Source organism: Oryctolagus cuniculus, chromosome 20 (assembly GCF_964237555.1).
Source record: "Oryctolagus cuniculus chromosome 20, mOryCun1.1, whole genome shotgun sequence".
Lineage (NCBI taxonomy): Eukaryota > Metazoa > Chordata > Mammalia > Lagomorpha > Leporidae > Oryctolagus > Oryctolagus cuniculus.
The window spans coordinates 21,448,669-21,475,295 of NC_091451.1; the positions used below are offsets into that span (position 1 = coordinate 21,448,669).

General features: G+C 58.1%; 1 protein-coding gene across 3 annotated transcripts in view; it reads left to right on the top strand.

Moving 5' to 3' along the window:
- JDP2 (Jun dimerization protein 2) overlaps positions 1–26,627 on the top strand; it is a 41,242-nt gene that overhangs the window by 9,665 nt on the left and 4,950 nt on the right. For all 3 annotated transcript variants that reach the window (XM_051826215.2, XM_051826217.2, XM_051826218.2), the window contains exon 3: positions 22,029–22,133. In XM_051826215.2, coding sequence (XP_051682175.1) covers positions 22,029–22,133 — 105 coding nt within the window. The remainder of the gene's footprint in view (positions 1–22,028; positions 22,134–26,627) is intronic.

A 26,627-nucleotide genomic window follows, 5' to 3' on the forward strand; every position in this document is an offset into this window, starting at 1 on the left:
TTTTAACGACATTAGGACGTTCTAAGTTTGAGAGGCCCTGGGCTGGGGCAGGAGGTTCGGCTGCCTCTGGTTCTTTAAAGGGAGGAGAAAGAGTGGGGATGATGATAATGGCAATGTATAACGGCGTCCTGGCAGCCAGGGAGTTGATGGAAATATGCACCTGTTTTGAAGAATGGACCAGGGCACGCCAGTGTTGTGTTATCTTTAAAAATTGTTATCCTTGGTCATGCCGTTCCGCCGCCCCTCTTGGCCCTTGGAAGAAGGGTGGTACGGCCTCCCGAGCAGCTGCCCAAGCTGGACAGGCCTCAGTCAGCCTGCGCTGACAGTCTGCGACCGGGTTTATGGAAGACCCACGCACAGAACTCACTTCCTCGGGTCCCTTGCACCTGCTGTTCTCCTAAGCCTCAATTGCAGCTTTTCCCATGGGGCCTGGCGAGAGGCAGCTGTCCCCAGCAGGACCAGGTATCAGCGCGGTGCCCCCAGCCCCACAAGGCCCCCAGCAGGGCCATTGATCAGAGTCTGGAAGGGCAAAGGAGCCAGGGTGGCAGAGGGGAGGAGGCTGGAGGGCCAGGAAGGGGCGGAGCATGCGGTGCTGGTGCGGGGTGGCCCTCGGCCTGCAGGGAGCGTTCCCAGGCAAGGGTGGGCCTGGAGGGGGGCTCATCTGGCACCTGGAGGTCTGGAGGAGGGAAAGTAGAAAGGGGTTTGGGACCTGCAGGAGATATGCAACTGCCCCCCGTGTCCCTCCCCCACAGGACAGCGGGGGCTTGGCCGTGGGTGGTGCAGTGGCTGTTAGTGGGCTGGGGCTAGAACTTAGGTGTGTTTTGCTTGGCCTGCGCGGTGTTTTAAAATAAACGTGAGCCGACATTTTGCTTGACATTTTCATTGTAAAGGATGGGAGTCTGGTCACACGGCTATCGCTGTTTCCTCGCTCCAGCTGGCCGCCGGCCCCGGCATTTCCTTCTTCCGCTCTGGGCTCTGTTTTGGTGACTGCCAGCTGCCCGCATTCGGCTCCACCAGCTGGTAGCCCTTGCACTGGAGACACCTGGATTAGGTGCGCTACCATGGACACCTGCTGAAGACTGGCGTTGCAGAGGAGAGGTGCCGCGGCTGCGCGCCTCCGAATGGGCCCTGTAACGGTCATGTGGCCGACGGCACGTCCTGCCCTGGCTGATGGCACGTCCCGGCCTCGCTCACCTTCTGCTTTCCTTGGGGAGGCACCTGTCTTTCGGCGCTCTGCTAGCCCTGCCTTCCTGGACCCCTGACTTGACATCGGTCTCCGGGCCATGGCTCGGTATGGCTGCCCTGGAAGGCCAGTAGCTGAGCTATGCCTGGGATTGGTGCAGAGCCAAGGGCAAGGACTGGCCCAGCTGGGATTGGCCTCAGGGCTGAGTGCACAAAAAAGCACGGGAAAAGTTTTCTTTTTCTTTCTTTCTTTTTTTTTTTTTTTTTTTTTGGAAAAAGCCTTTCTTGGGGTTGGGTATTTTTACATTTCACAGCCAGCCCCAAATTGGTGACATGTGCCCTGTACCTAACGGTGACGCGCTGTCCTCAGCAGGCTCCCACAGACATGCACCAGCCAGGCCGTGAAAATAACACGCCGTTTTTAGGGTGGATTTGCATGTCCTCTCGTCGCTCGCTGTCAGCTCGCAGCACTGCGGGGGTGCACGGGCAGATGGAGCCCAGAGCTCCAGCTCTGCGCTGAGAGCCGACCTCCAAATGCTTCTAGACGCTGCCAGGTCAGATCCAGGAGGGGTGGGGATGGGGCGGGGGGCGGTGAGTTCATTCTCGGAGCAACAAAACCAAGGGGCTTCGGGAAACAGACCTGCAGCCGAGGAGCCTGTGTTTCGCAGATCTGTTCCCGTGGGCACTTTGGACAGGAAATAGTCTCCTGAGTAACAATCAGATAGCTGCCCACGTCTATTAAACACTGCCTATGGACCTGGCCCTGGAGCTCCTTACCCACTCCTGGTAACCAGGTTATTCCGTGGTAGGTCAGTCACTTGGCTCGAGCTGCTGGGAAGGGCGGCACCAGTGTCTGGATGGTGGTGGTGGTGGTGGTGGTGGTGGTGGTGCTGAGCTACGCAGCAGGCACAGAGCTGGGCATAGGCCATGCCCCCTGCTTGTCTCACACAGGAGCCCTAGGAAGCCATTATTCCCGTTGTCCAGGTCCTCACATTACGGCCAAGGGAGTCCCAGGTCACCAGATGGGAAATGAGCCACAGCTCTAAGCTGATGCCTCCCGTGCTGTCTGTCCATCCCTCCCCAGCTTCTCAGCAGGGTTCCACGGGGCTGGGGAAGTGGATTGAACCGGGCTATGTGGTCATTTCCATGACACGGCCCAGGTCAGCACTGAGCTGGACAGTTCTGCTGGCCCCGGAGGGTGCGTGGGCCCAGCCGCTGGAGCTTGGCTCTGCAGAGGCCGGCGGTCTCCTGGGCCATGTCCAAATGCACCAGGCAGATCGGTAAAAGAAAAGTGGAAGAATCAAGTGCAACAGCAGGTTTTATGGATTACAGAGTGCTTTGTGCTGATGTTATTATTATCCAGTTAACAGATCCTGTGCTAGTGCCAGCTGTGTGCCTGCAGACCATTCGTTTCACTGATAATTGTTAAGCACCTACTGTGTGCCAGGCACTGTGGTGGAAATGAGCTGTGAACCAAGTAGCCCAGGTCCCCGTTCTCTCGGGAGCTGTATATTATAGTGAGGGCATCCCCAAAATAAGCCAATTCGTGTACAATACAAGGTCGCGTAGTGGTCTGTATTAGAAATGAAGCAATGTGTAGCCAGCGCCACGGCTCACTAGGCCAATCCTCCGCCTGCGGCGCTGCCACACCAGGTTCAAGTCCCGGTCAGGGTGCTGGATTCTGTCCCAGTTGCCCCTCTTCCAGGCCAGCTCTCTGCTGTGGCCCGGGAGTGCAGTGGAGGATGGTCCAAGTGCTTGGGTCCTGCACCCGCATGGGAGACCAGGAGAAGCACCTGGCTCCTGGCTTCAGATCAGCGCGGTGCACCGGCCGCAGTGTGCCGGCCTCAGTGGCCATTGGAGGGTGAACCAACGGTAAAGGAAGACCTTTCTCTGTCTCTCTCACTGTCCACTCTGCCTGTCCAAAAAAAAAAAAAAAAAAAAAAAAGAAAGAAAGAAAGAAAGAAAGAAAGAAAAAGAAAGAAAGAAAAAGAAATGAAGCAATGTCCACCAATGCATGGACAGTGGCGGGACTGCTCATTCTCTGGGTTTGGGATTTTTAGAGCCTTGCTGTCCCCTTTCCCTCCCCTGCACCAGCCAGGCCCCGATGGCCTGAAGTTTTCTCCTTTCCAAGTCTTCTGAGCTGTGACTGTGGCAGCAGCTAGTGGCCACACCCTGCCTCGAGGCCTGGAATGTGCAGTTGGGAGAGGCAGGAGGCAGAGGCTGAAACCTGCCCCATGGGACCCCTCCCCCACCCTGGGCTACTCTGCAGCGTCCTGGAGGGCTCTCCACAGGTCAAGGGCTGCCTGGGCCGGCCGCCCTTCTAGGAGACAGGTCGCCAACTGTCATTCCAGGCGCGGGAGTCAGCCGCCAGATGAATCCTGTTTGGCCGTCAGCAGTGTGGTTTTCTTTTTCTTCCTTCTTCTTTTCTTTAATTGAATGAACTGCTATATTTAAAAGCCTGGTTTCTTTTTAAAAAATGAGGCCCACGCCCTCCTACGCAAGGAGAGACGGGAGGTGAGCAGCGCACGCTGCAGGCGGGCGTCAGCATGACGTTCCTTCTCCTCAGGCCCCACTACTCCCTACTGCCTCACCCTCAGCCCCTTCCTGCTGTCTGCGTCACAGTCTGTGAGTCTGTGTCCCGTAGTGTAGGTCCCAAGGGCAGATGCATTTCTCCGTGTTCGGTGTCTCGTGCTTGTGGCTTTGAACACGGTTAGCCGTGCCACTTGGCAAGTGGAGTTCTGTCTCCCAGGTCTTACCTCCAGGCGTTGTTCACGGGTTCTTTCATTTCTGACTGTAAGCAACTTCAGGCAGACAAGACAAGAGCACAGTGAACATCAGACCAGCTGTTCCTAAACTTGACTGATCAGGAAAACAGCTCGAGAAGCTTCCTAAAGGTACCACCTTCCAGCCCCCGCCCCACAGCCCAGGCCCTGGAATCAGCCTCTCTGAGGGTGGGGGCCAGGGTGTCTGTGCATTCGGTGGGCTTGGAGATGCCTCAGATGCATTTGGGAACAAGACAGCTGTCAGGACTTCTCCTGGGGCCCTCTGACCCCTGTCAGGAGAAATCCTGTGGCTTCCCCCCCAGGGACGGGGTGCGCAATCCCCCCAGGGACCACCCTCGCCACTTGGTCCTGCCCGTGTTCCACCTGCTGAGTGGATGCGTGTCCCTGTCATTTTCAGAGCAGGAGAGGTGACAGCTGGTTGTCAGTTTCGCAGTGGGTCTTTCCCAGCCACTCCAGGGCCCCTGTAGAACGTTCCGAGAATGGCCCTCTTTGGATGAAACGTGGCTTGAACTCCGTGGACCACACAGTGGCCTGGAAAGTGCATTCTTTCTTAGCCACAGGTGTTCTTCCTGGAGTCATTTGTTCATGAAAGAAACCAATGTAACTGTTACATAAAAAGTTGCCCCAAACCAGCTGATGTGCCTGGACAATTTTGGCCTAAGGATACCTGTTGTTTTGCTTTTGTTTTTCGATTTATCTGAGGGGCAGAGGAACAGAGAGAAAGGGAAACAGGAAAGGAGAGGCCCCTTCTGGTGTTGGTTCCCTCTCCAAATTCCCGCAACAGCCAGGACCCGACCGCGTCACAGCTGGGCTGAGGATCAATCCAGGTGCCCGTGTGGTGGCAGGAATCCAATGAGTCGAGCCACCGCTGCTGCCCGCAGAGGACCCGTGAGCAGGAGGCTGGAGTTGGGAGCCCAGGCTGGGACTGAACCCCTGCCCTCACTGTGATGCAGGGTGTGAGCGTCTTAACGTGCTGTGTCCGGGGCCGGCCCCCGTGCTTGGGTCGTTGTGCTCTGAAATGGAAAGGCAGCTCGCTGACATTTTTTAGCAGGCCTTGCATAATGGGTTTTTAATTTGTGGCTGTTTGGAACGGAGCTGGCTTTCTTCCCCCTGACTCAGATGCTTTTTTCGTCTCAAACTTGTTTGGCGGAGACATCCAATCTGCTCTTTCTTGGAACAAAATCTCCCAACTCATCTTTGAAATCCTGAGTTTCCACTTTAGTTCTCTCACTTGGTTAGCACAGCTTTTAAAAGCTGGTAGCATTTCGTTTTTTAAAAGATTGTTTGTTTGTTTGAAAGAATGACAGAGAGGGAGAGGGGAGAGAGAGAGAGAGATCCATCTTCTATCAGCTGGTTCACTCTCCAGATATTTGCAACAGCCAGGACTGTGCCCAGGCCAAAGTCAGCAGCCAGGAATTCCATCTGGGCCCCCACATGAGTAGCAGGGACTCATCGGCTGCCTCCCACGATGCATCCATCAGCAGGAAGCTGGCTTGGAAGTGGAGTAGCTGAGCCTGGATCATCCGACACTTGGAGATGGGATGTGGGCTCTGCTGCACCACAATGCCTCTCTGCCCCCTCCCCACACCTCACCCCACCCCCTTTTTTAAACAAATAAATTTGAGGCATAATGAGGGGTCATTGAGGCCGCTGGGTTTGTGTTTAACATTTGTGGAGTCGTCTTTGATACCGTGCCCTGGGCGTTCACAGTTCTAAAGCTTTCATTTAAAATCCTAGATCAGTTACACCCTCTGCTGGCCTCGCATGGGGTTCCATGGAGGGGGGGTGGTGGGGATGTGACTGGTTCTGTATATTTTTACTTATTTATATTTGCTTATTTGAGAGGCAGAGGGAGAGAGAGAAAGAGAGAAAGAGAGAGAGAGAAAGCTCCCCAGAGGCCTGCCGCGTCTCAGGGGGACTAAGGCTGGGAGCCAGGCGCTCAGCCCAGGTCTCCCACCCGGGTGGTAGGACTTGCATCATCACTGCCGCCTCCGGTAAGAAGCTTGAGTCAGGAGCCAGAGCTGGGATTTCACCTGGGCTCACAGATGTGGGGCACGGGCAGCTCCACCCCTGGGCTGAGCAAGGCCTGCTCCGGTGGGTCCGTCATGGTCTTGGCAGGTCAGACTCCTCTGCCAAGCTCAGGGAGCTCGTGGCTTGCTCTCCGATGCCCCATTTTAAATGGGGCTCTAATCGTCGCTGCCTCTTCGAGTTGCTCTGACAATTAAATGAGTGAATGCAGGTGACACTTTCGCGTGACGCCTGGCGCTTAACAAAACACACAAATGCAAGATACGATTCCAAATACGTTGATGAGGTGAGTTGGTTTGTGTCATTGATTCAAACACTTGTTCCTTGGGCTTTCATTTCCTGGAGGGCCCTTTGCCCTTGGACTTGGTAGGTACCTGAGTGTTTGCAGGTGCTGTGGTGTCTTGGGAGCCGAGGAGGGCTGTTGCTGGGGCCTGGGCAGAGCTCTGGGCTTGGGTTCAAGCTTCTGGGGTCAGAGTCTGGCTGTGTCCCTTATTCCCAGTAGGGACCTCGGGCAAGCCAGCTGGTCCTTCGTCTTTGGGCGAGGAAACCAAGTTTGTGGTGTTTTACTGCAAGGCTGAGTGAGATGCCCTTACTCCAGGGCGCCGTCTCTGTGCACTGCCTGTGTGAGGCCTGAGTCCATGCATGGTGGATCAGCCCCCCTGAGCACACTGGCCCTGTCCACATGTTGGGCCCGTGGCCTGGGTCTCAGAGAAGCAAGCAGACCTTCTTGTTTGGATGCAGCCAGGCTTTCTGTTATCATCGCAAGCTGTGAGTGGGACGGCTCTTCTACCTTCTGTTTTCCCTGGGCTGCCTCGTGTGACCCCTTATCTTGTCTCCTGTGTGTTACGGTCATTGCCGAAACCCAGCAACCAGCAGTGTTTCGGCAGCCCTATGAGGTGGCCTCTCTGGTCAGGACTCATCGTCTTACTCTTCTGGTGTCCCCAGACCCTGTGGCAGTGTGGGCTCAGTGGGGAAACTGAGTCCTCTCTTGGGTGAGGCTCATCTGGCTGGACGACTGTGGAGCCATTCAGTGCCCTGTGCCCTCTGCTGTGTCCAAACGCACCAGGCGATACGGCCTGGGGTTGGAGCCTGAGACCTAGCGGGACACTGGGACGGCGGCAGGCCGGTGAGGAGGTGCTGGAGCGAGGGCCGGGGCCTCTTCTGGGTGCAGCCACCCCAGAAGGCTGGATGTGGAGCTCTCGGCCTGTGCTCTGCCGGATGGCTGCAGGGCCTCACGCTGCCCAGCCCAGAACAGGTGCGTGCTCAGGGTGGCTGACTCCCCCCGGCCTCTGCCCCCAACGCCTGGTCCTCTGACCCCCAGTGAAAGCCCTTGGCTCTTTGGAAGCCAAGTACCAAAGCCCGACGCCGTGCTGGTGTAGTCACTAGGCGTGGAGCTTGCGCTTCCTCCCTTGGACGAAGGTCGTGTGGACATGGGTAGCTGGAGGAGTTTTACTTCCGTGGAAAATTCACACTGGTCAGCAAGAAGGGAGAAGGAAGTTGAAGCGTTGTCCCTCCGATGTGAGCTCACAGGGTGAAAGCCAAAGCATGTTTCAGATGTAAGACCCTCAGGTCCCAGGGACTCCACGAACATGCTGGAGGCCGCGAGCTGCCCGGCAGGGGGCGGAGGGGTGCCCCAAACGGGAGTCCCCAGGTCCTGGTCACTGTGGAAGGGGGCTCCGTCTCGAGATGCTGCTGCAGTGAGGTGAGTGACCGACAGAGGCCGGAAGCACGGCCGTGCACCAGCGCTGCCCTGGCCGGAGAGCTGGGGAGGAGGCTGAGCAGCGGACGAGGTCCGAGAACCTGAGCGTAGAGGGCAGATGAGGAGTAGAAAGTAAACTGAGGGCGAGCGGTCAGCCTGGTGATTTAGGATGCCCACAGCCCACAGCCCACACCTGTTTTGGTTCCCAGCTCTGGCTCCTGACGCCAGCCTCCTGCTGACGCGGCAGGTGATGGCTTAAGTCATTGGGTGCCAGCCATCCCCGTGGGAGACCTGGATTGATATCCTGGTTGGCTTCAGCTGAGGTCATTGTGGGAGTCAGTGAGGCATCTGGGGAGTGAGCCACTGGGTGCAAGCTCGCTCTCGCTCTCTCTCTCTCCCTCTCTCTCCTCTTCCCCCAAATAAATAAACGAATATTAGGGAAAAAGGAGCCAGTCATACAGGACCCGGTGTTGTGTGATTCCTTGGGTATGAAATGTCCAAAACAGGCAAACCTACAGAGAGGCAGCGAGTAGGAGGGGTCCCCTGGTTGCCTAGGGAGATGGGTGGGATGGGGAGTGACAGCTGAGGGGTGGGAAGATTCCTTTGGCAGTGACGTTCTAAAATTGATTGTGGTTGTGGTTGTACAAGTGTGCATATAAGCGGAGCTGGACACTTTAGGGGGTGAACTGCACGGTACAGGTGGATTTGATCTCAACAGAGCTGTTACAAAAATAGGAAAGAATAATTCCTGGCTCCCAGGAGGATGGGAGGATTAAAAGGGATAAGGCATGCAAATCCCCCAGCGGTGCTCCAGAATCGGCAGCCGTGGTTATTAAAACCCTCTTTTAGGCCCGCAGCAGTGAGGGAGCCCTGGGCTGTGAGGGGCGATTTTCTTCCCCTTGCTTTTTGGCTCCTAATGGTGTCCAGAAGCAAAGAGACGAGTCGGACAGGATTTTGTATACAACTGGAGGAAATGCGGGGTACAATGGTGATGTTAGAAATTATTTTTCCTTTTTGATTTGAAAGTCAGAGAAACAGAGGGCCTCCATCTGCTTTGCAAATACCCACAACAGGGCTGGTGCCGGGGACTCAATCCAGGGCTCCCACATGGGTGGCAGGGCCCCAAGTCCCTGAGCCATCATCTGCTGCCTCCCAGGGTGTGCATGAGCAGGAAGGCAGGGGTCAGGAGCAGAGCTGGGACCTGAAGCCGAGCACTCCGATGTGGGATGTCAGTGTCCCGAGTGGTGTTTTAATTGCTCGCTACGTGAAAGGCCGGCCTGTCCCCAAGACAGTGGTTTGTGGCTGGCGCCACAGCTGACTTGGCTAATCCTCTGCCTGCGGCGCTGGCACACCGGGTTCTAGTCCTGGTTGGGGCTCTGGATTCTGTCCCGGTTGCCCCTCTTCCAGGCCAGCTCTCTGCTGTAGCCCGGGAGTGCAGTGGAGGATGGCCCAGGTCCTTGGGCCCTGCACCCACATGGGAGACCAGAAGGAAGCACCTGGCTCCTGGCTTCGGATCAGTGCAGCGCACCGGCCGTAGCGGCCATTTTGGTGGTGAACCAACAGAAAAGGAAGACCTTTCTCTCTGTCTCTCTCTGTCACTGTCTAACTCTGCCTGTTAAAAAATAAAAATAAAAAATAAAAAGACAGTGGTTTGTAACTCCAGCTACTCATTAGAATCCTCTAGAGGGCCTTGCGATTCGGGGGGTGTGGGTGGGGCTGGCAGGGGGGCCCAGCCTGCAGCCAGTGGTTGAATCCCCCGGTGCAGCAGACCCCTGCCCTGCTGTTTGAAGGAGTGTGGACATCTGTGTTCAGGACAGGCGGCCTCCCCCGCAGTTCTCCTCACGCCTTGCGCTATCTCCCGTGATCTGTTTCCACAGCCTGGGAGGCTGGTGTCCTCAGTCCCTTCTCCTTGTTAAGGAAGTGAGGCCCAGGGGGTTTACGTCACTTGCCAGGGTCTCATGCCCAAAGCAGAGTTGTATCTATTCCATTAGAAAAAAAAACAAGCAGATCCACCCGCACACACACACGCACACACGTCTGCCTGTGGTCTCCTCCAACACCTTGGAGAGCCCTGCCAAGGTGACAGCTGGTGCAGGTCCATCTGTTTCGCCTGGGCCTCCGAACAAGGCTCTTCCTGCTCCTTCTCTTTCACTGCTGAGCGTCCTGGGAGCCCAAGGCGAGCTGGCACCGTTATCATCCATCTTCCCCACCCCCCGACCTGTCTGCCACTTGTACCTGTCCAGGTGTGCCAGGAAAACCAGAGACAGGGATGGTGCGGCTGCAGGGGCTGTGGGAGACCCGCAGTCGTCCCTCGTCACCTCTCCCTGCAAGGCTCCCGTTCTCCTTGAATGGCTGTCACAGGTGTGTGATGTAGTGGTAAGTCCTGAGGTATACTTCTGCCCCCAGCTGGGTAGTCGTTTGTGGGAACCTTTGAACAAGAGGCTTTTTGCTGCTGCAACGAATCTGGAATCCATGTGTTTGTAACGTAGCCTCTAAAGTGGGGTGAGCAGGGCTGCCCGGCCAGCACCTGAGGGCTGGGGCAGTGTAGACGCTGCAGAAACAGCTGCTCTGGAAGGCAGGGCCTAGAAACGGGAGACGCAGTCAGTCCCTCCAGCTGCGGCTGGCAAAGATCCTCTCTGACAATGGCTACAAACATCTAAGAACCACGTTTTCCCCTCAAACCCAGCTCAGGCCGCGCGTATGGACCCACCTGCCATAGGGGCCTCTCCGATGCTCCTGCTACCTGCATTTTGCATTTATGTAAGGCAGGGGTTGCTCTCTGAGTCAGCACGCAGCTTAGCAGCTCCAACCAGCTCTTTCTGTGTCTTGGCATTGCCCTATCCAGGCCCTGAGGGGCTTCCCAATTAATTAAGCCGCCCTGCTTGTCAGGAGGAGGCTCCTTTATTGTTCTGGAAGGGAGGATCAGATAAGCTGCTCTGATGCCAGAGCGGGAGGGAGGTCCGTGTGCTGTCCAGAGATCCCGGGTGTTTTGGTTTAAGAGCTGGGGAGTCTCTCCTGTGCCACCCAGGCCAGGTCTGCCTGTGCGTGCACTCGTGGGAGTTTTATTTGCTGCTGCCCGATACCCTCGATGTCAAGGTTGCCCTTCTGCCAGGCGATCTGTGTCTTATCTGTGCATTGCACCGGAAAGAAATCGGCTGGAACGCGTGGTTCGGCCGCACGCCCTGCATGCAGATGACAAGGAGCTCCTTGCTGGGGCGTAATCACGGCAGGGACCTTGTGTTTCACCTTCGTGATGAAAGACAGACAGCTTGCAAAGGCTGTCCGGGGTGGGGCTTGAAATGCCCTTGCACTTGACCAGCGTGTGCCTTTGAGGACCGCGCTGCTCATAAGCATTCCAAGCAGTGGCCGCGTTTTCTTTTAATTGGAGGCAGAGTCATTTTTGTCTCCACTTCTTGACCCGGTGTAAACCGCTGTCAACTCTTGTAAATCACTGTCAACTCTTCCCAATTAACTCCCGGGGAAGAGGCGGGATTCCGGCCCCCACCCCCACCCCAGTGTATTCTACTTTCGAGCAGTCTTTCGGGGGTGGGGAGAGTCTTGTTGGGGGGGACAACAATTTCTTTCCTCTTCTCGTCTTTTGAAGCAGCTCTCAATAGGGCAAGCAGCTAGATTGTTTGGGTAGTGGGGAACCAAGGCCCACTAACCCATTAATAGGAAGCGTGTCCGAAACAGACGTATTCCAGCGCAAGCCATCACTCTGCACAGGAGGACTCGCTGGCAGTCGGCATCTCGTCCCCCAGTGCTGGGTTTTCTGCCTGTGCCACGGTGATTTTTCTCGTCTCCTGGCTCCTCGCCCGCATCTGTGGCAGCAGCCCTGGCTCTTTCCTGAGCGGGGCCCGCAGATGGGCGTCGCCCCGGCCCACTGCCCTCGCAGGCTTTGTTCCAAACACAGCACTGTCTTTTCTTAGCAGTGCTCATGGGGCCGTCCTTCCCTGCTTTTTGAGAGAAACGCCCTGCCCTGCCCTGGCCTGCTCATAGAAGGCAGCCCCTGGTCCCTGGCCTATTGTTTCACTTTTCTTTTTTAAAAAATATTTATTTATTTATTTGAAAGGCAGAGTTACAGAGAGGAGAGAGAGAGAGAGAGAGAAATCTTCCATTTGCTGGTTCAATCCCCAAATGGCCGCAATAGCAAGGGCTGGGCCAGATCGAAGCCAGGAGCCAGCAGCTTCCTCCAGGTCTCCCACATGGGTAGTGGGGTCCAGGCACTTGGGCCATCCTCCACTGCTTTCCCAGGTGCATTAGCAGGGAGATCGGAAGTGGAGCTGCTGGGACATGAACTGGCGCCCATGTGGGATGCTGGCATCACAGGCGGCAGCTTTACCTGTTGCGTCACAGCGCTGGCCGCTGCAGCCTATCCTGTTTGAGGGGTTCTCTTAACCCAGAAGAAGTTCTTCCTGTGGATGGAGGTGTTGAGAGGGCAGGGCTTCCTCTTGCTGGGACACAAAGGATCCACCGCGGCTCGGACGTCCAACAAGACTGCAGATTGTGGGGCTTTTGGCTCGTGCACAAATCTGGGGTGCCTGAGAGGTCCTACCACGCTATCTGGTGCAGGCACCTGGGCAGACTCACGCCCCTTTCCTGAACTTCAGGTCTCGGCCTGAGCACGCTGTGCACGTCTCGGGTCTTTGTAGTTTCTTGGATCCAGGCCCTGGGATGGAGTTTAGCATAGAGCCCTGCCCTTCCCCCACCGCGGCCTGCAGTTACGAGGGCACGTCCCCCCCGTGGGAGCTGAGGGGCTCTCCTGCCAGGTGCCCTGGCTGCCTCAGCTGCTCTGGGGTTGGCTGAGCTGCTTGATGTGTGGCCCCCGCCCAGTGTGGGGTTAGTTCACAGGGGTAGTCATTTGAGTATGTCCTGGGGTCTGCCGGGGTGGCGGAGAAAGGGAAACTGGCCTGTCAAGATTCCTGTGTTCTGTCCACATCACCAGCCATGCTAAGCTAAAATAAACCCTCAACGTGTTTGTCACATAATAACGCAAAGCAGAGAGTACTGACACCCAGGCCAGGCAGCCGGCTGGCAGGTGGATGTGTGGGTCTGAAGACGAAGGCGTCAGTGCAGAGGTGGGGGTTGAAGCCCCCAGCACAGGCAAGGACAGTGCACGGGCCATGTCGCTGGAGTGGGAAGAGGAGCAGGCCTGGAAGTCATGAGCTGGGGAGAAGGTCCCAGGCCAGGCTGCAGCACAGAGTTCAGAGCAGCCAATCAGGAGTGAGGGATGAGGCGTGGTCAGGCGGGGCCTGGAGCGTCCACCAGGCGGAAGCCTTGGGACCTGTCCCTAGGACCCTGACCCTGGCTGCTGTGTGAGCCCTGCTGCCAGCGCTTCCTCCTCTGGATGCAGTTCCTTATCTGTGAAATCCAGGGGCTGGCGCTAAGAGGCTGTAGCAGTAGAGACTTCCTAACAGGGACAGGGGCCGCACTTGCTCTGTCCCGCTCCCTCTCCCAGCCCCCCACCCCCACCCCACCCAGTGCTCAGGGCCGTCACAGCTGGAAGGGGCTTCTGGGACTTAGGCCAGCGAAGGTGTGCAAGGGGACGGAGTGGAGTCCCTGTCCCCCAGGCATGGCAGCCTCTGCTTCCTCACTTGTCAAACAGGGGCCCCCAAAGACCCACCTTGCAGAGGCGTCTGAAGGCTGTGGGAAGGGTGAGCCATGGTGCGGACGGGAGCTAAGCCCCAGGACGGCCGGGCCCAAGGTCACAGAGTAGGCAGCCAGGCTTCTGATGATCTGGGCTCGGTCGCGTGCCAGAGGCCATCATTTAGCCGCCCGCGGGTCGTTGCAGTCCGCAGATGGCTCGTGCTTGGCCCAGGCGGCCGGCATTCCTTTGAAAGTGAACTTCCTGGCCAAAAGGAGCAATTAGGAGATTTTACTTTAAGAACGCCTGCATTCAGCTTGCCATCCCCAGCCCTCATTGCGCCATCCCCAGCCCTCATTGCGCTGGGGCTAGTTGGGGGTGGGGTGGGGGTGGGGATGGGAGTGGGGGTCCCCTCCTGCCCTCCACTCTCACTGACAACGTGCAGTCACTCTCTCTCTCAGCCCCTGGTGGTGACCTGAGTTTGTAGCCCCAGCCCGAGACAAACCATTGTTGTTCTGTTCACGGGAGCCACCCACTATTTCTCAGCTGAGGCCCAAGCCCCAGGCCTTTTGAGTGAAGAGGCCTGACTTGAGACAGGCAGACAGGCGGGCAGTGAGCTCCCAGCAGCTCAGCCCTGGCTGGTGGGGAGGCCCCAGCCCCTCTGGGGTGTTGGACCAGGGCCCCTGGGCTCTGCTGGAGGGGAGGAGGCAGAGGAAGCTGTGGGCCCAGCCCTGCTTTCCCGGCCTGGCCCTACTCTCACCCTTGGGCTGCCCTGCTTTGTTTGTTGATGTGTGGAGGGGCAGGGACCACAGCCCCCAGGCTCGGAGCAGCCCTGTTTATGTGGGGGAATGTCTGGTATGTTTGGTATTTGGGTGTTTACTTCCCAGGATGCTCCCGGGTCCCTGGTGTTGAAATGTGGCTCCACCATGCATGAGGCGGGTTGGGGGCCTCTGGTGGGCCTGGCAGGTGGCTCTCGCCATTGACCAGGTTTGGAGGCTGCAGGCCTACTCAGCACCAGCTCTGCAAGCCTGGGGCTCTCCCCAGGTCACAGGCCAGCAGCGCCCCCAGCTGCCCCTCACCTGGGAAGGCAGGCAGGGGCGCCTGTCGGCAAACCTCCCGGCAGAGCTCAGTGCCTTTTGTGCACAGATGAGGGATGGGGGCCCGGAGTGGCCAGGTGACTTGTCCAGGGGCGCGCAGCCCAGCCAGGCCCTGAAGACTCCCTTCCCGAAGCCCACGCTGGCCACAGCCCCGGGCAGCTGCGTGGCCTGCACGTGGACCTGAGAAACATGGCGGGCGTGAGGGGCAGGCCGGGGAGAAGCCCGGGGAGCCCCTCCTCTAAACCGGGTAGCTTGCATGCTGCACAGTCAGGCGCTTCTTCTGTTTAGAAAGCCCCAGAAAGAAAAGAGTGAGAGGATCACTGCCCTTGAAGTTGGAAGCTTCTGCTCCTGCTTCATACTCCCATGCCCAGGTGGAGCTAAAGAGGCTGGGGGCTTTGTCACATGGGAGGGGGACACCCTCAGGCCACCTGGCCTTTGATGAGCCCTGGGCCTTGGGACCAAAAGACCTGGATTCGAACCCCAAGCAGTCAGCTTTGATTTTTTTCTTAAAGATTTTATTTTATTTGCTTGAAAGGCACAGAGACAGAGAGGTCTCTGTTCACTCCTCAAATGGCTGCAACAGCCAAAGCTGGCCCAGGCCAAAACCAGGATCTTAGACCTCCATCTGGGTCTCCCACATGGGTGGCAGGTCCCCAAGTACTTGGGTTGTCTTCTGCTGCCTTCCTAGGCACATTAACAGATTGGAAGTGGAGCCACCGGGCTTTGAAGCACTGCCCCTATGGGATGCCGGCCTTGCTTAACCCGCTGTGCCGCAACGCCGGCCCCAGTGTGGCAGTCTTTGTTCCGAACCTCCTTGTAAAAGTGGGGAGGATGCTAGAACCGGCCTTGATGCTTTCCTGAGAGCGGAGCTGGATTTAATTAGTCAGCTGGCTCACTGCGGAGTTCACTCTGCGCTCAGCTCTAGTGGCTGGGTGATGGTGGCGAAGGAGATGTTTCTATAAATAGGGGCTTAGCGTCCTCGGGGGGAGATTGACAGTGGCAGGCAAGTGCACACATGACCAAGGAGAGCAGCTAGAGAGAGGCTCTTTGGGGAAATAGGCAAGGCCATGCTAACATGGCGTGGGGGTGCTTTTGCGTTGGATTGGTTGGCCAAGGCTTGGACCGGACGTCCCAGCAGAGGCAAGGCCGAGGCCCAGAGGAGAACGTGGTGTTTGGAGGAAGAGGAGGGAGGCCTTGCTGTTGTAGTGGAGGGCAGAGGAAAACCGTGCAGTGAATGAGACGCAGAGGAGCTGACTTGGGCCAAGGGGAGTCCTTTGGAGCTGGCGCGGTCGTCCAGGGCAGAGGCAGCGGGGCTGGGGGCACGCTGGTGGGCGGCTCGGGGCTGTGCTCTGCAGGTGCGAGTGGACTGTGTGAGGGCAAGGGGTCAGGAGCACTCCCGGGTGTGATTTTGCAGACGGAGGTGGTGGTCACCGAAATGAGGCCACTCAGGGAGGAAGATGTGTTGGCTCAGGGCACACTTTCCTGTGCGCCGGGAATCACGTGGGAATCACGTGGGAATCGGGCACTTGCTGGCCCTGACCCAGCAGGCCTGGGACGGGGTTTATGCTCCTCACCAGAGCTCAGGTGGGGCCTAGGCTGCCGTCAGGGGCCCATGCTGAGGGTGAGGCACCTGCGCGCGCTCTGCTGCTTGACCCAGCTGGTGCTCCCTGAGCGCTAGCTAAGGGGACAGCCCTGGTCCCTGCAAGACTTTGTCTCTTTTTATGTATTTGTCAGTTACGGGGGGGGGGGGGGGGGAGAAAGAGAGAGAAATCTTCCATCCACTAGTTCACTTTCCACATGGCTGCAATGACCAGGGCTGGGCTAGGTCGAAGCCAGGAGCCAGGAGCTTCTTCGGGGTCTCCCATGTGGATGCAGGGGCCCACGCACTTGGGCCATCTTTCGCTGCTTTCCCAGGCCATTAGCAGGTAGCTGGATCAGAAGTGGAGCAGTCAGGACACCAGCGTTGCAGGCGGTGGCTTGACCCTGCTGGCCACAGCGTTGCCGGCCCCAGCCTTGCCCCAGTGTTGTTACCGTCGCCGGCCACCTGTCAGCCCGGGGTGAGGCCAGCCCTGTGGGCGGGGCACAGAGAGCCCTGTGTGGGATCACCTCCTTTGTCCACCAGATTCATTCCTGTCCTACCTGCTTCTGCCTAGCTCAATGGACTGCATTACCCAGGATCCCTTGCACTCTGGTTTCTGGGCAGCACCAGCAAGGAGACAGCAAGAATTGGGGGTATTCATCCTCTGTCGCCAGCCCTCCCTGGCTGTGCTCCTGAACCCAGGACCACAGCTCCCGTGTGGTGCCCTCTCCCATGGCTAGGCAGTGGCTCCATTGTTCTCGTCATTACTGCTGCCTGGGCCCCTCTACGCCTGGGGTGTTGCTGGTCCAGGGCTCCCCAAGCTCCGCCCACCCCTCTGCATGGTCCTGTTGTTAAGCTCTCTTTAGGGACTCCTGTGGGTGATTCACCTGTTCCCTGCTGGGACCCCAGGCCAGGGGGTTTGGTAGCACTGGCGTCACCCGCCCCTGTTTGCTTTCTTTTGGCTGCTGCGTCTGGTTCTAGAAGCAGGTATTGTTCCTGGGCAGGATCCCGCCCCTGGATCGTGGGGGCCGTCTCCTGTCGCTCCGTGATCTCCTGGCATCACCTGACTGCGCCAGGGAGGAATCTGGGCGTCCCTGGCCTCCTCGGTGGCAGAAACCTCAAACTCCCTCCAGGCCAAAGGAGGAGGTGCAGGCCAGAGCCGGGGGTACCCACGGTGGACCCCAGGGACTGGAATCCGGAGCACGGAGTTTCTTACCCGCGTGTACTTCCTGCCTGTTCACTGCCTGCCCGTCCATCCTGTCTGCCTCTGCTCTCTCCCTGTGCCGTCTTCTGCCTGTCCTCGTCTCTGCCGTGTGGTTTGCTGTCTGCTCTGTGTGTTGCTGCCTGTCTGGGTGGAGCTCTCTCTCTCTCAGGGCCTGGGCCTGGGTGAGCAGTCCAGGCGCCCAGGACCACAACATTTAAGGAGGCGCTCAGTCTCAGTTGCCGCCCCTGCACGTGCATGAGCCAGAGCGTGCGCCCCTCCTTAAATGTGTGCCTTGGGCACCTGCTTGCCGCGCCTGGCCCAGGCCCAGCCTTTCTCTCTCTCACCTGTTCCCTCTGTCTCTTTGGCAAAGCATGTGAGGGCGTGGCCTGAGCCACCGGAGCCTGTAACCTCAAAGAGTCAGGACTGCGGCTTCTCTTGTGCATTTTTCTCATGTCTTGAGTGCCGCAGGGACCACGCACAGCCCCCGTGCTGACTGCAGCCGGTCTCAGGGGACCCTGGGAGGTGGCCCTGAGCCCAGGAGGTGGCCATGCTGAGGTCCAACAGCTGACTCCAGTCTTCCCTGCACGCACTTGGAAGGAAGGGGTGGGCCTGGCCTAGCATCCGACAGAAGCATTTTTATAGGTGTATTTATTTACTTATTTAAAGATTTATTTAGGCAGGCACCGCGGCTCACTAGGCTAATCCTCTGCCTGCGGCACCAGCACCCCGGGTTCTAGTCCCGGTCGGGGCGCCAGATTCTGTCCCGGTTGCTCCTCTTCCAGTCCAGCTCTCTGCTGTGGCCTGGGAGTGCAGTGGAGGATGGCCCAAGTGCTTGGGCCCTGCACCCCATGGGAGACCAGGAGAAGCACCTGGCTCCTGGCTTCGGATCAGCGCGGTGCACTGGCCGCAGCACGCCGGCCTCAGTGGCCATTGGAGGGTGAACCAACGGAAAAAGGAAGACCTTTCTCTCTGTCTCTCTCTCTCACTGTCCATTCTGCCTGTCCAAAAAAAAAAAAAAAAAAAAAAAAAAGATTTATTTATTTATTTGAAAGGCAGTCAAACCAGAGCCAAAAGCTTCTTCCAGGTCTCTAAGTAGGTACAGGGGCCCAAGGGTTTGAGCCATCTTCCACTGCTTTCCCAGGCCCATTAGCAGGGAGCTGGATCAGAAGTGGAGCAGCCAGTAGTCGAACCAGCGCCCATATGGGATGCCAGCACCCCAGGTGTCAGTTTTACCCTCCGTGCCACAGCGCCAGCCACCACCAGAAGCATTTACCTCCTGCACATCAGTGTGTCTCTCTCCAGCCACGTGGTCTCTGGTCTCTGCTCATCTTTGTAGGTCAGCAGCCCCGTGTGAGTGAACCCCAGCCCTGCATGCCCATTGGTCCATCTCTGAGTCCCGTTTCAAATGTCAGGACAGGGGCTGGTCGTGTAGCGCAAGTTAAGCTGCCGCCTGCAGTGTGGCATCCCGTGTGGGCTCTGCTTCGATTCCCTCCGGCTGCTCCACCTCCCATTCAGCTCCCTGCTAATAACATCTGGAAAAGCAGTGAAAGGTGGCCCTAGGGAAAGTCGTAGACACTAAAAAGGGAAAGTAGCAGATGATAACCCCGGTGCTCCAGTCCCTGCCACCCACGTGGGAGATCCAAACAGAGTTCCAGGCTCCTGGTTTCGGCCTGGCTCAGCCCTGGCCATTGTGTCCATTTGGGGTATGAACTGGTGGATGGAAGATCTCTCTCTTTGTCATTCTGCCTTTCAAACAAATGAATGAGTAAATCTTAAAAAAAAAAAAAAAAAAAGTCCAGGACAGTGACTAGCCCAGTTCAAGGCAGCCATTCATATCTTGTCCATTCAGCTCTGGCCATGGGCTGGGGTCCCCCTGCTCCTGTACAAGGACTTGAAGGAGGGGTAGGGGTGACACAGGATGAGTCCTTCAATTCGAGAACCCTCTTGGTTGCAGGGTCCCCAGGTCTCTCCCTCGAGGCCAGGGCACAGGTGACTTTGCCCTTGGGCCATCCTGGGAGTTTAATGGGGTAGGGAGGACAGAGCCAAAAGAATGAAGTTTGAGAGCAGGGAAAACTCATCCCCCCACCGGTCTCATGGTTCTTTAAATGCACTGAGCACCAAGCTGGCTCCTCCCCAGACAGCCTGGTTCTTCCAGCTGCACCTGCAGGAAAAAGTCATCCCTCCTGCTTCTGAGTTCCGGTTCGAGATGTCAGAGCCACGTGTGGGGAAAGCACCCACTCAGGGCCGAATGCTTTGGAGAATTCGGGCAGCGCCAGGAAGGAGGGGGCTGCAGCGTCAGTGTGAGGGTGACAGCAGCACCTGCGGGAGCTTGGGGAGAGTCCCCACATGGCCCCAGCAGGACTGAAACCTGGGGGTGGGGAGGGGCAGAAGACTCAGGGCCCCACTCAGCTCCTGGCTTGGTTCTCCTGGGCCTCTGCAGCTGTTCTGGGTGGGTCTGAGACGGCAGCAGGAGGAGCTGGGGAGGGTGTGGCTGAGGGGCCCTGGGGCCACTCCCGCCTTCCTGGGAGCTGTCAGCCCCACTGGGGCTTGGGAGCAGGAAGGACCAGGGCTGGGCTTGGAAGCTGGTGGGGGCTGTGGTGGGGAGGGGGCGCTAGCCCACGCATACCTTATGTCCTTGCTGGGCCTGCGGGGGGTCCGTGCAGCCGGCAGAGTCTGCCTTCCTGGACCTAGACGGCCTCCAGCGCTGTGCTCCTGCGGGGCGCAGGGCCTGAGCCCCAGTGTTGCTGGCCTCCAGCAGAGGGCGGGGACCGTCCCCAGCAGAGAAGGCTGCCGAGCGTGCCCAGGAGAGGTTCTGCAGACGCAAACGTGGGTGACAAGGCCAAGGCACTTGGAACTCGCAGAGCCCAGGCCTGGGGCATCTTTCTCCAGAGTCCTTGACTGCAGGCATTCATGGGGGGTGGGGTGGGGCGCTTGCAGAGCCCCTAGTAAGTGCTGTGCTCTGAGCCAGGCGCTGGGGTAACTCAGGTCCCCCATCTTCCAGAACAGCAGGAATGGCCGAGGAGTGTGGTGGGATGTGACAGAGATCCTTACTGTGCCATAGCAGTTAATCTGGGGAGCCTTCCCAGAGGAGGTGAGATTTACCCTTGAAAGTCGGGATATAGTTTGGAGATTGGTGAGGTGTTTGGGGAGGAAGGCTGGGCAGAGTGAGTGGAGGGGCAGAGAGCCCCTGCTCTGGGTGTCCACCCCGCCCAGTGCCTCTGTTTAACCTCTTCCAACGCCGAGCCCCTGCGTGTCTGCTTCCCCCGGCAGCACGGCCCTGTGCGGAGGTCCGGTGGGAGCTGCAGCTAGGAGGCGCGCTCGTGCCTCCTGGGGCCGCGCCTCCCCTCGGCAGTTTGTGGGCAAACCCTCCGGCCGAGGGGAGATTGCGCCGCTGGCCGCTGGCCGCCTGCTTCCTCCATCCAGTTCCTGCCCTGGGCCCATCGTCACGGTTACCCGGCCCTGCTGGGGGTGAGGCTGAGGCTGGGCGGACTCTATCTCGGCCAGGTTTCTATTTTCCCACATGCAGGTCAGCCAGAGGACCTGTCACTTCTGGTTCGGTTTCAAAGGAGGCCACGGGGCTGGGAGGTGCTTGGGTGGGGCGCTGCTGCCAAGGCGCTGCTCCAGGGGCCGGCAGGTGGGCTGGGGCTGGGGCGGGGCTGGAGGGGAAGGAGGAAGAGGCCGCCCTGCCAGGGCCTGTGCCCAGGGCCATGGGGCTGGGCTCCCAGAGCCTCGGAGAGTGCTCGGAGGGCGGCTGTTTATTTTCCTGGCCTGTAGCCCTTGGAGCTGAGACCTTGATCCAGGCCCTGGGCGGCCAGAGTCGCCAGCTTGGAAGTGAGAGAGTTGGCAGGCCCAAGGCGTTCCAGCAACCCCTCCAGTGGCCTCTGACTCTGCTGGCCCCGGCCCGGCTGGCCCGTGTGTCCTCCAGTCTTAACAGACCCAAAGAGCACCCAAGCCAAGTTCTCCTGGAGCCCTGGGGCTGTGTGGGTCAGCGGTCAAGGAAGGGTTCAAGCTCAAGAAATCTGAGTTCAAACACTGGCCCTGCCATTTACTACTTGAGTGGCTTTGGGCAAATGGAACTGTGTGGCCTCAGTCTTACCATCTGTAAAATGGGACAGTTAGGAGTACTTCCTCCTAAGGCTTTGATTGTGAGGGGGAAATGGCATGCATTTTAAGGGTTTAGCCAAGTAGGAGGTTCTTGCTGACGTTAATGAAACAGTGCCTGCCGCTTGGGTTCAAAGTCAGGGGTTGGTGGTACTGAGTGTCCTGCTTCCTATCAGACGAGCCCAACTTCATGCTTGGAGTGGGCCCTAACTGGGGGAGAAGCGAGCCTGCAGACTCAGCGGGCCCCAGCGGCTCCCCAGCCCCCTCACACGTGGACGACCCGGGAAAGGATGCACAGAGACCTCTTGGACGAGAGCAGGTGAAGATACCGTGGGGCCTGTTTAGCCCCCCAGAGACAGTGTTCATGGCTCCGAGTGTCTGGAGGGACCAAAGCAGGAACTCCCGGCTGTGGCAGAGCAGGGGACGAGGGGACGAGGGGACAAGAGGACAAGGGAAGGGCGAAGGCAGTCAGGGCCTGGAAAGGTGGGGGCGGATGGGAAGCCTGGGTCTAGGCCCCAAGCCGTTGGCAGAGGAAGTGCCTGGGAACCGCTGGCCTGGAAAGGCACGCCCAGAGCGCTGGGGCTGGGCACAGTGTGGGTGGACCCCCACTCCCCGGCCAAGCCCCGGCCCCTGCTCCCAGAGCGTCTGGTGCCCCCGCCTCCAGCCCCCCTTCTGCAGGGGGAACCGTGCCTCGGTCTGTGCGTGGGTCAGGAGGTCGGCCGTGCTGCGGGCCTGCCTCCGTGCCTAACCGGTGGCTCTGTGCCCCCACAGCTAGACGAGGAAGAGGAGCGGAGGAAAAGGCGCCGGGAGAAGAACAAAGTGGCGGCGGCCCGGTGCCGGAACAAGAAGAAGGAGCGCACGGAGTTCCTGCAGCGGGTGAGCAGGGCCCCAGGAGGCGTCCGCGGGTGCCCTGGAGTCAGCGTGTGTGTGCTGGCGCTGCCCAAGCAGCCCGGGCCCCTCTGCCGTCCCCCGCCTCCTGGAACCATAACAGCCAAGGGCAGCGTGCAGCAGCCTCCGCCCACGCCCATCCCCTGGACAGTTTGGGGGAGCCAGCTTCCCCTCCACTGAGGACAGACGGTGGCCCAGGACTGGCACCCTCCGCTGGGGTCCACCTAGCAGCGGGTTTGGCTGAAGCCAGGTGTTGGTAACCTCTCTGCATCTGTGGGCAGTGGACTCAGCCGGGCCAGTCTCCCTATCTCCAGCCACGAGTTCATACTCAACAGCAGTAGTGATGATAGACCACGTGAGCGTAGCATAGTGACGTTACACCACGTGCTGTTCCGCCGTGTGCAATACAGTTGCTAGCATCCATAAGGTCAGGCACCATGCCAAGTGCCGCCTGTATATGACCCCATGTAATTGGAGTGATAACCACCTACTGCCAGCTGGTGCACTGTTGTGTCTGCAGATCAGGGAACTGAGAGTGAGGCCAAGAAGCCTACCCCTTTCTCAGCATCCAAGTGGTGGAACAGAGTCAAGCCCAGGCTCACCTGAAAGCAATTGCTCTTTTTTTTTTTTTTTTTTTTTTTTCAGGCAGAGTGGATAGTTAGAGAGAGAGAGACAGAGAGAAAGGTCTTCCTTTGCCGTTGGTTCATCCTCCAATGGCCGCCACAGCTGGCGCACTGCGGCTGGCACACCGCGCTGATCCGAAGGCAGGAGCCAGGTGCTTCTCCTGGTCTCCCATGGGGTGCAGGGCCCAAGCACCTGGGCCATCCTCCACTGCACTCCCTGGCCACAGCAGAGAGCTGGCCTGGAAGAGGGGCAACCGGGACAGAATCCGGCGCCCCGACCGGGACTAGAACCCGGTGTGCCGGCGCCATAAGGCAGAGGATTAGCCTGTTGAGCCGCAGCGCCGGCCAGCAATTGCTCTTAATACTTGGCTCTTGCGGCTCTCATTCATTCCTTCACTCCTCTGTACATTCATTGAGTCAGTGAGTCTGGCTGAGGATGTCCTAAATGTCCTGTGCTGTGCTGGGTGCACTGTGGGGACTCACACAGGAGGAGCAGGCGTGTTCCCCCGCCCCGGGAGCTGGGGGACAAGGGTGTCAGGCAACAGGCTTGCAACCAGCAGAGAGCTGTTTTGGGGTCACAGGTGTAGGCAGGTGAGGCCTGTGAGCAGCCAGGGCTGGGGAGTGGTTATGATAGGCGGGAGTTAGAGCCTTAGAGCCGGAGCCCCATTGGAAGACAGTGGTACCACCTTGGACTGGAAGCCTTCGAGAAGTTTCTCAGACAAGGCCTCCAGCACTGAGTGCCTGTAGGGGACAGGGATGGAGACGCCGCCCTGCCTCCAGGGGCTCGTCAGCCAGGTGGAGCCACGCTGTGCACACGGTCACAAGCACAGTGAACAACACCCCAGGAATGGCACCTGTCACTCTCCCCGTCCAGTAACACCTGCTGAGGCCCTGCCACGTGCCCACCTTTCACTGTCTCAATCCCTGTGGCATCCCTGTGAGATAAAAGAGTGATTTTCCCCATTCCAGAGATTGACCCACGGCTCAGAGAGGTCAAGTTCCTTGGCCAAGGTCACACGGTTATAGTGGGTGGGCTGGGGGTCATCCGTGCATTTGCTAACCCGTCTGTCTGTCCATTAAGGGTTTAGCCGGTGCCCACTGCGCGGTGGTCAGGCAGGTGCCGTGTGGGCCGGGGTGGCAGACGGGAAACGAGGAACAGCAGCAGCGAGCCCAGAACGCACCGTGGGGACCATCCCAGTCGAGGCTGAGACACTGCTTCCTGGGAGACTTGGAAGAGGAGAGGAGCTAGTGAGAGGAAGGCCTTGGGTGCTGGGTCACCAGGAGCAGCACACGGATGTTTGACAGGAATGGCCGTGTGGCCAGAGTCCACAGAGCTGAGTGGACCAGACCCTTGCTATGAAGGGTGACCCTCTAGGCCAGGTGACCTGCGACAATCCCAGTGGAGGCCTGTTGTCCTGGCCTCATGACCATTTTAAATTTTTACTTACTTTATTTGGAAGAGAGCGGGTTCCCACCCACTGGCTCTCTCCCCAGTGCCTACCACAGCCATGGCTGGGCCTGGCTGAAGCCAGGAACTGGGAGCTCCATCCAGATTTCCCACTGTGGGTGGCAGGGACCCAAGCCCTTGAGCCACTCATTAGCTGCTGCCTTTTTCCAGGGTCCATGTTAGCAGGAAGCTGGAGCTGGGGCGGAACTAGATCTCCATCCCAGGCACTCTGGTTCGGGACATGGGTGTCCCAAATGGTGGCTTAACGGCTGTGCTGTGCGAAAGCCTGCCCCGCCCTCTGCCTAACCAGCCAGAGCGCCTCTTTCACCCGGTGAGCGTCCTGACCAGGATGATGGATTGTGTGGCCCTAGGGAGCCATGGAGGTGTTCCAGGGGAGAGAGGCTCCCTCTGGCCGTGGACTGGGGCCACGGGGACCCAGCGGGCCGATCCGTTCCGTGAGTGTAGTGTTGTCCCAGTGACAAGAGGAAGCAGCCAGCAGGGCCAAGAGACCGTGTGACCTCGGGGCTGAGAAGGAGACGGGGTGGCAGTGTCTGGGCCCCGGCCTGGCCCTGCCCCCACCCCCACACTCTCTACTCCCCTGCTCCCCCGACCTTGGGAGCAGAGGCTGGGTGTGAGGTTTAGGCACCGACGCAGGTGGCTGTGCAGGCAGTGCCTGCTGGCCTGGGGGTTGTCTTCTAATTTCCTTTTTAATAAGTAAAATATTTACAAGACTCAGAAGTGCAAAGGGATATAGGAGGGCACTTGAAGAAGTTCATGGGAAAAATGGAATTATAAGTGAGTTTATTTTGGTGCAAAAATCTGAAATCCATGCATAGTTTTTTTCATAATATACATTTTCCATGAAACTTTACAAACTCTTCATGCATAAATTTTTTTTAAAAAATTGTAAATTTATTTGAAAGGTAGAGCATCAGAGAGAGATATAGAGAGACAGAGACAGAGAGAAACAGAGAAAGACACAGAGAGATCTTCTATCTGCTGGTTCACTCCCCAAATGGCTGCAAAAGCCAGGTCTGGCCCAGAACAAAACCAGGAACCAGGAACTCCATCTTGGTCTCACACACGAGTGGCTGGGGCCCAAGTCCTTGAAGCATCTTCTGCCACCTCCCCAGGCCATTAGCAGGAAGCTGGATTGGGAGCAGAGCAGCTGGAACGTGAACCAATGCTCTTACAGGGTGCTGGCATCACAGGCAGCAGCTTAACCCCCTGAGACGTAACACCAGCCCTATAGTTGAAAAAATAGTTTGCACCAAAATAAAGTGACTTTTTAATTCTATTTTCCATAAACTTTTGAAAGTATGGGTGTGTGAGAGAGGCTCTCGAGCCCATGACCCCTGGGCACTTGGCTGCATCCCAGGGTGGGAGGCAGGCATTGGATGGGTCGGGGCTGCCTGCGCACCTTCCCGTGTGCCCCTGTGCCCGTCCCTTCTACCTCGCTGACTGTCACACTGCAGTGTGCCTAACGCAGGCTCCTGGGTTCTGGGTGCGGTGATGCATCTCCCACTCCCACAGTGCCCACCCCTGTTGGGGGCCACTCTCTCTGCGACGGTCTCAGGCATTCTGGAGGAGGCAAGGCAGCCCCCTCGCCTGGCCAGGGTCCCGAAGGCTTGCAGATTTGCACAGGGTCACAGGGCGGCCGAGTCGGGGCCAGGACCCAGGGCTTCCCGTACTCTCTGCCCAGCACTCTCTTCAGGCTGCCCAGACTCAGAGACATTGGCAGGATTGTTGGTAGCAGCAGAACAAGCACACAGCAGGGCTAGAACTTTACCCCAGACAGATCTGTGAAGCTCAGAAGGCTGCTCCCCAACTCTTACACAGAGTTCGTGCAACTCGGCAGTTTTAAAATATTTAGTTATTTTGAAGGCAGAGAGAAAGAGAGAGATCTTCCATCTACTGGTTCACTTCCCAAATGCCCACCACAAATGGGGCTGGACCAGGCCAAATGCTGGGAGCCCAAACCCCATCCAGGTCTGTTTACACGGGTGGCAGGGACTCCAGTACATGGGCCAATACCTGCTGCCTCCCAGGGTGTGCATAAGCAGGAAACTGGATCAGGAGCAGAACTGGGACTCAAACCCACAACTCAACATGGGATGCGGGCGTCCCAGGCCATAACTCAACCACTTGGCCAGACACCTGCCTCTGTCGTATGTGCTTGGGGGTGATGTTTGATTTTTAATAGCATCCGAAAAATGTTGCAAGTGCCCTGGGCGAATCAGCGTATTCTTAGGGAGAACAGTGCCTTGGCTGAGGTCACATAACCAGGAGGAGAAGCCAGGACGCCCAGCCCTTCGCCTGGTGTGTTTTGCCCACTGCCTTTGCTGACTGTAGCAGGAGGCAGCACTAATTCTGCTCTGACAGTGCAGACAGTGGTTTCACGTACTGCAGGGC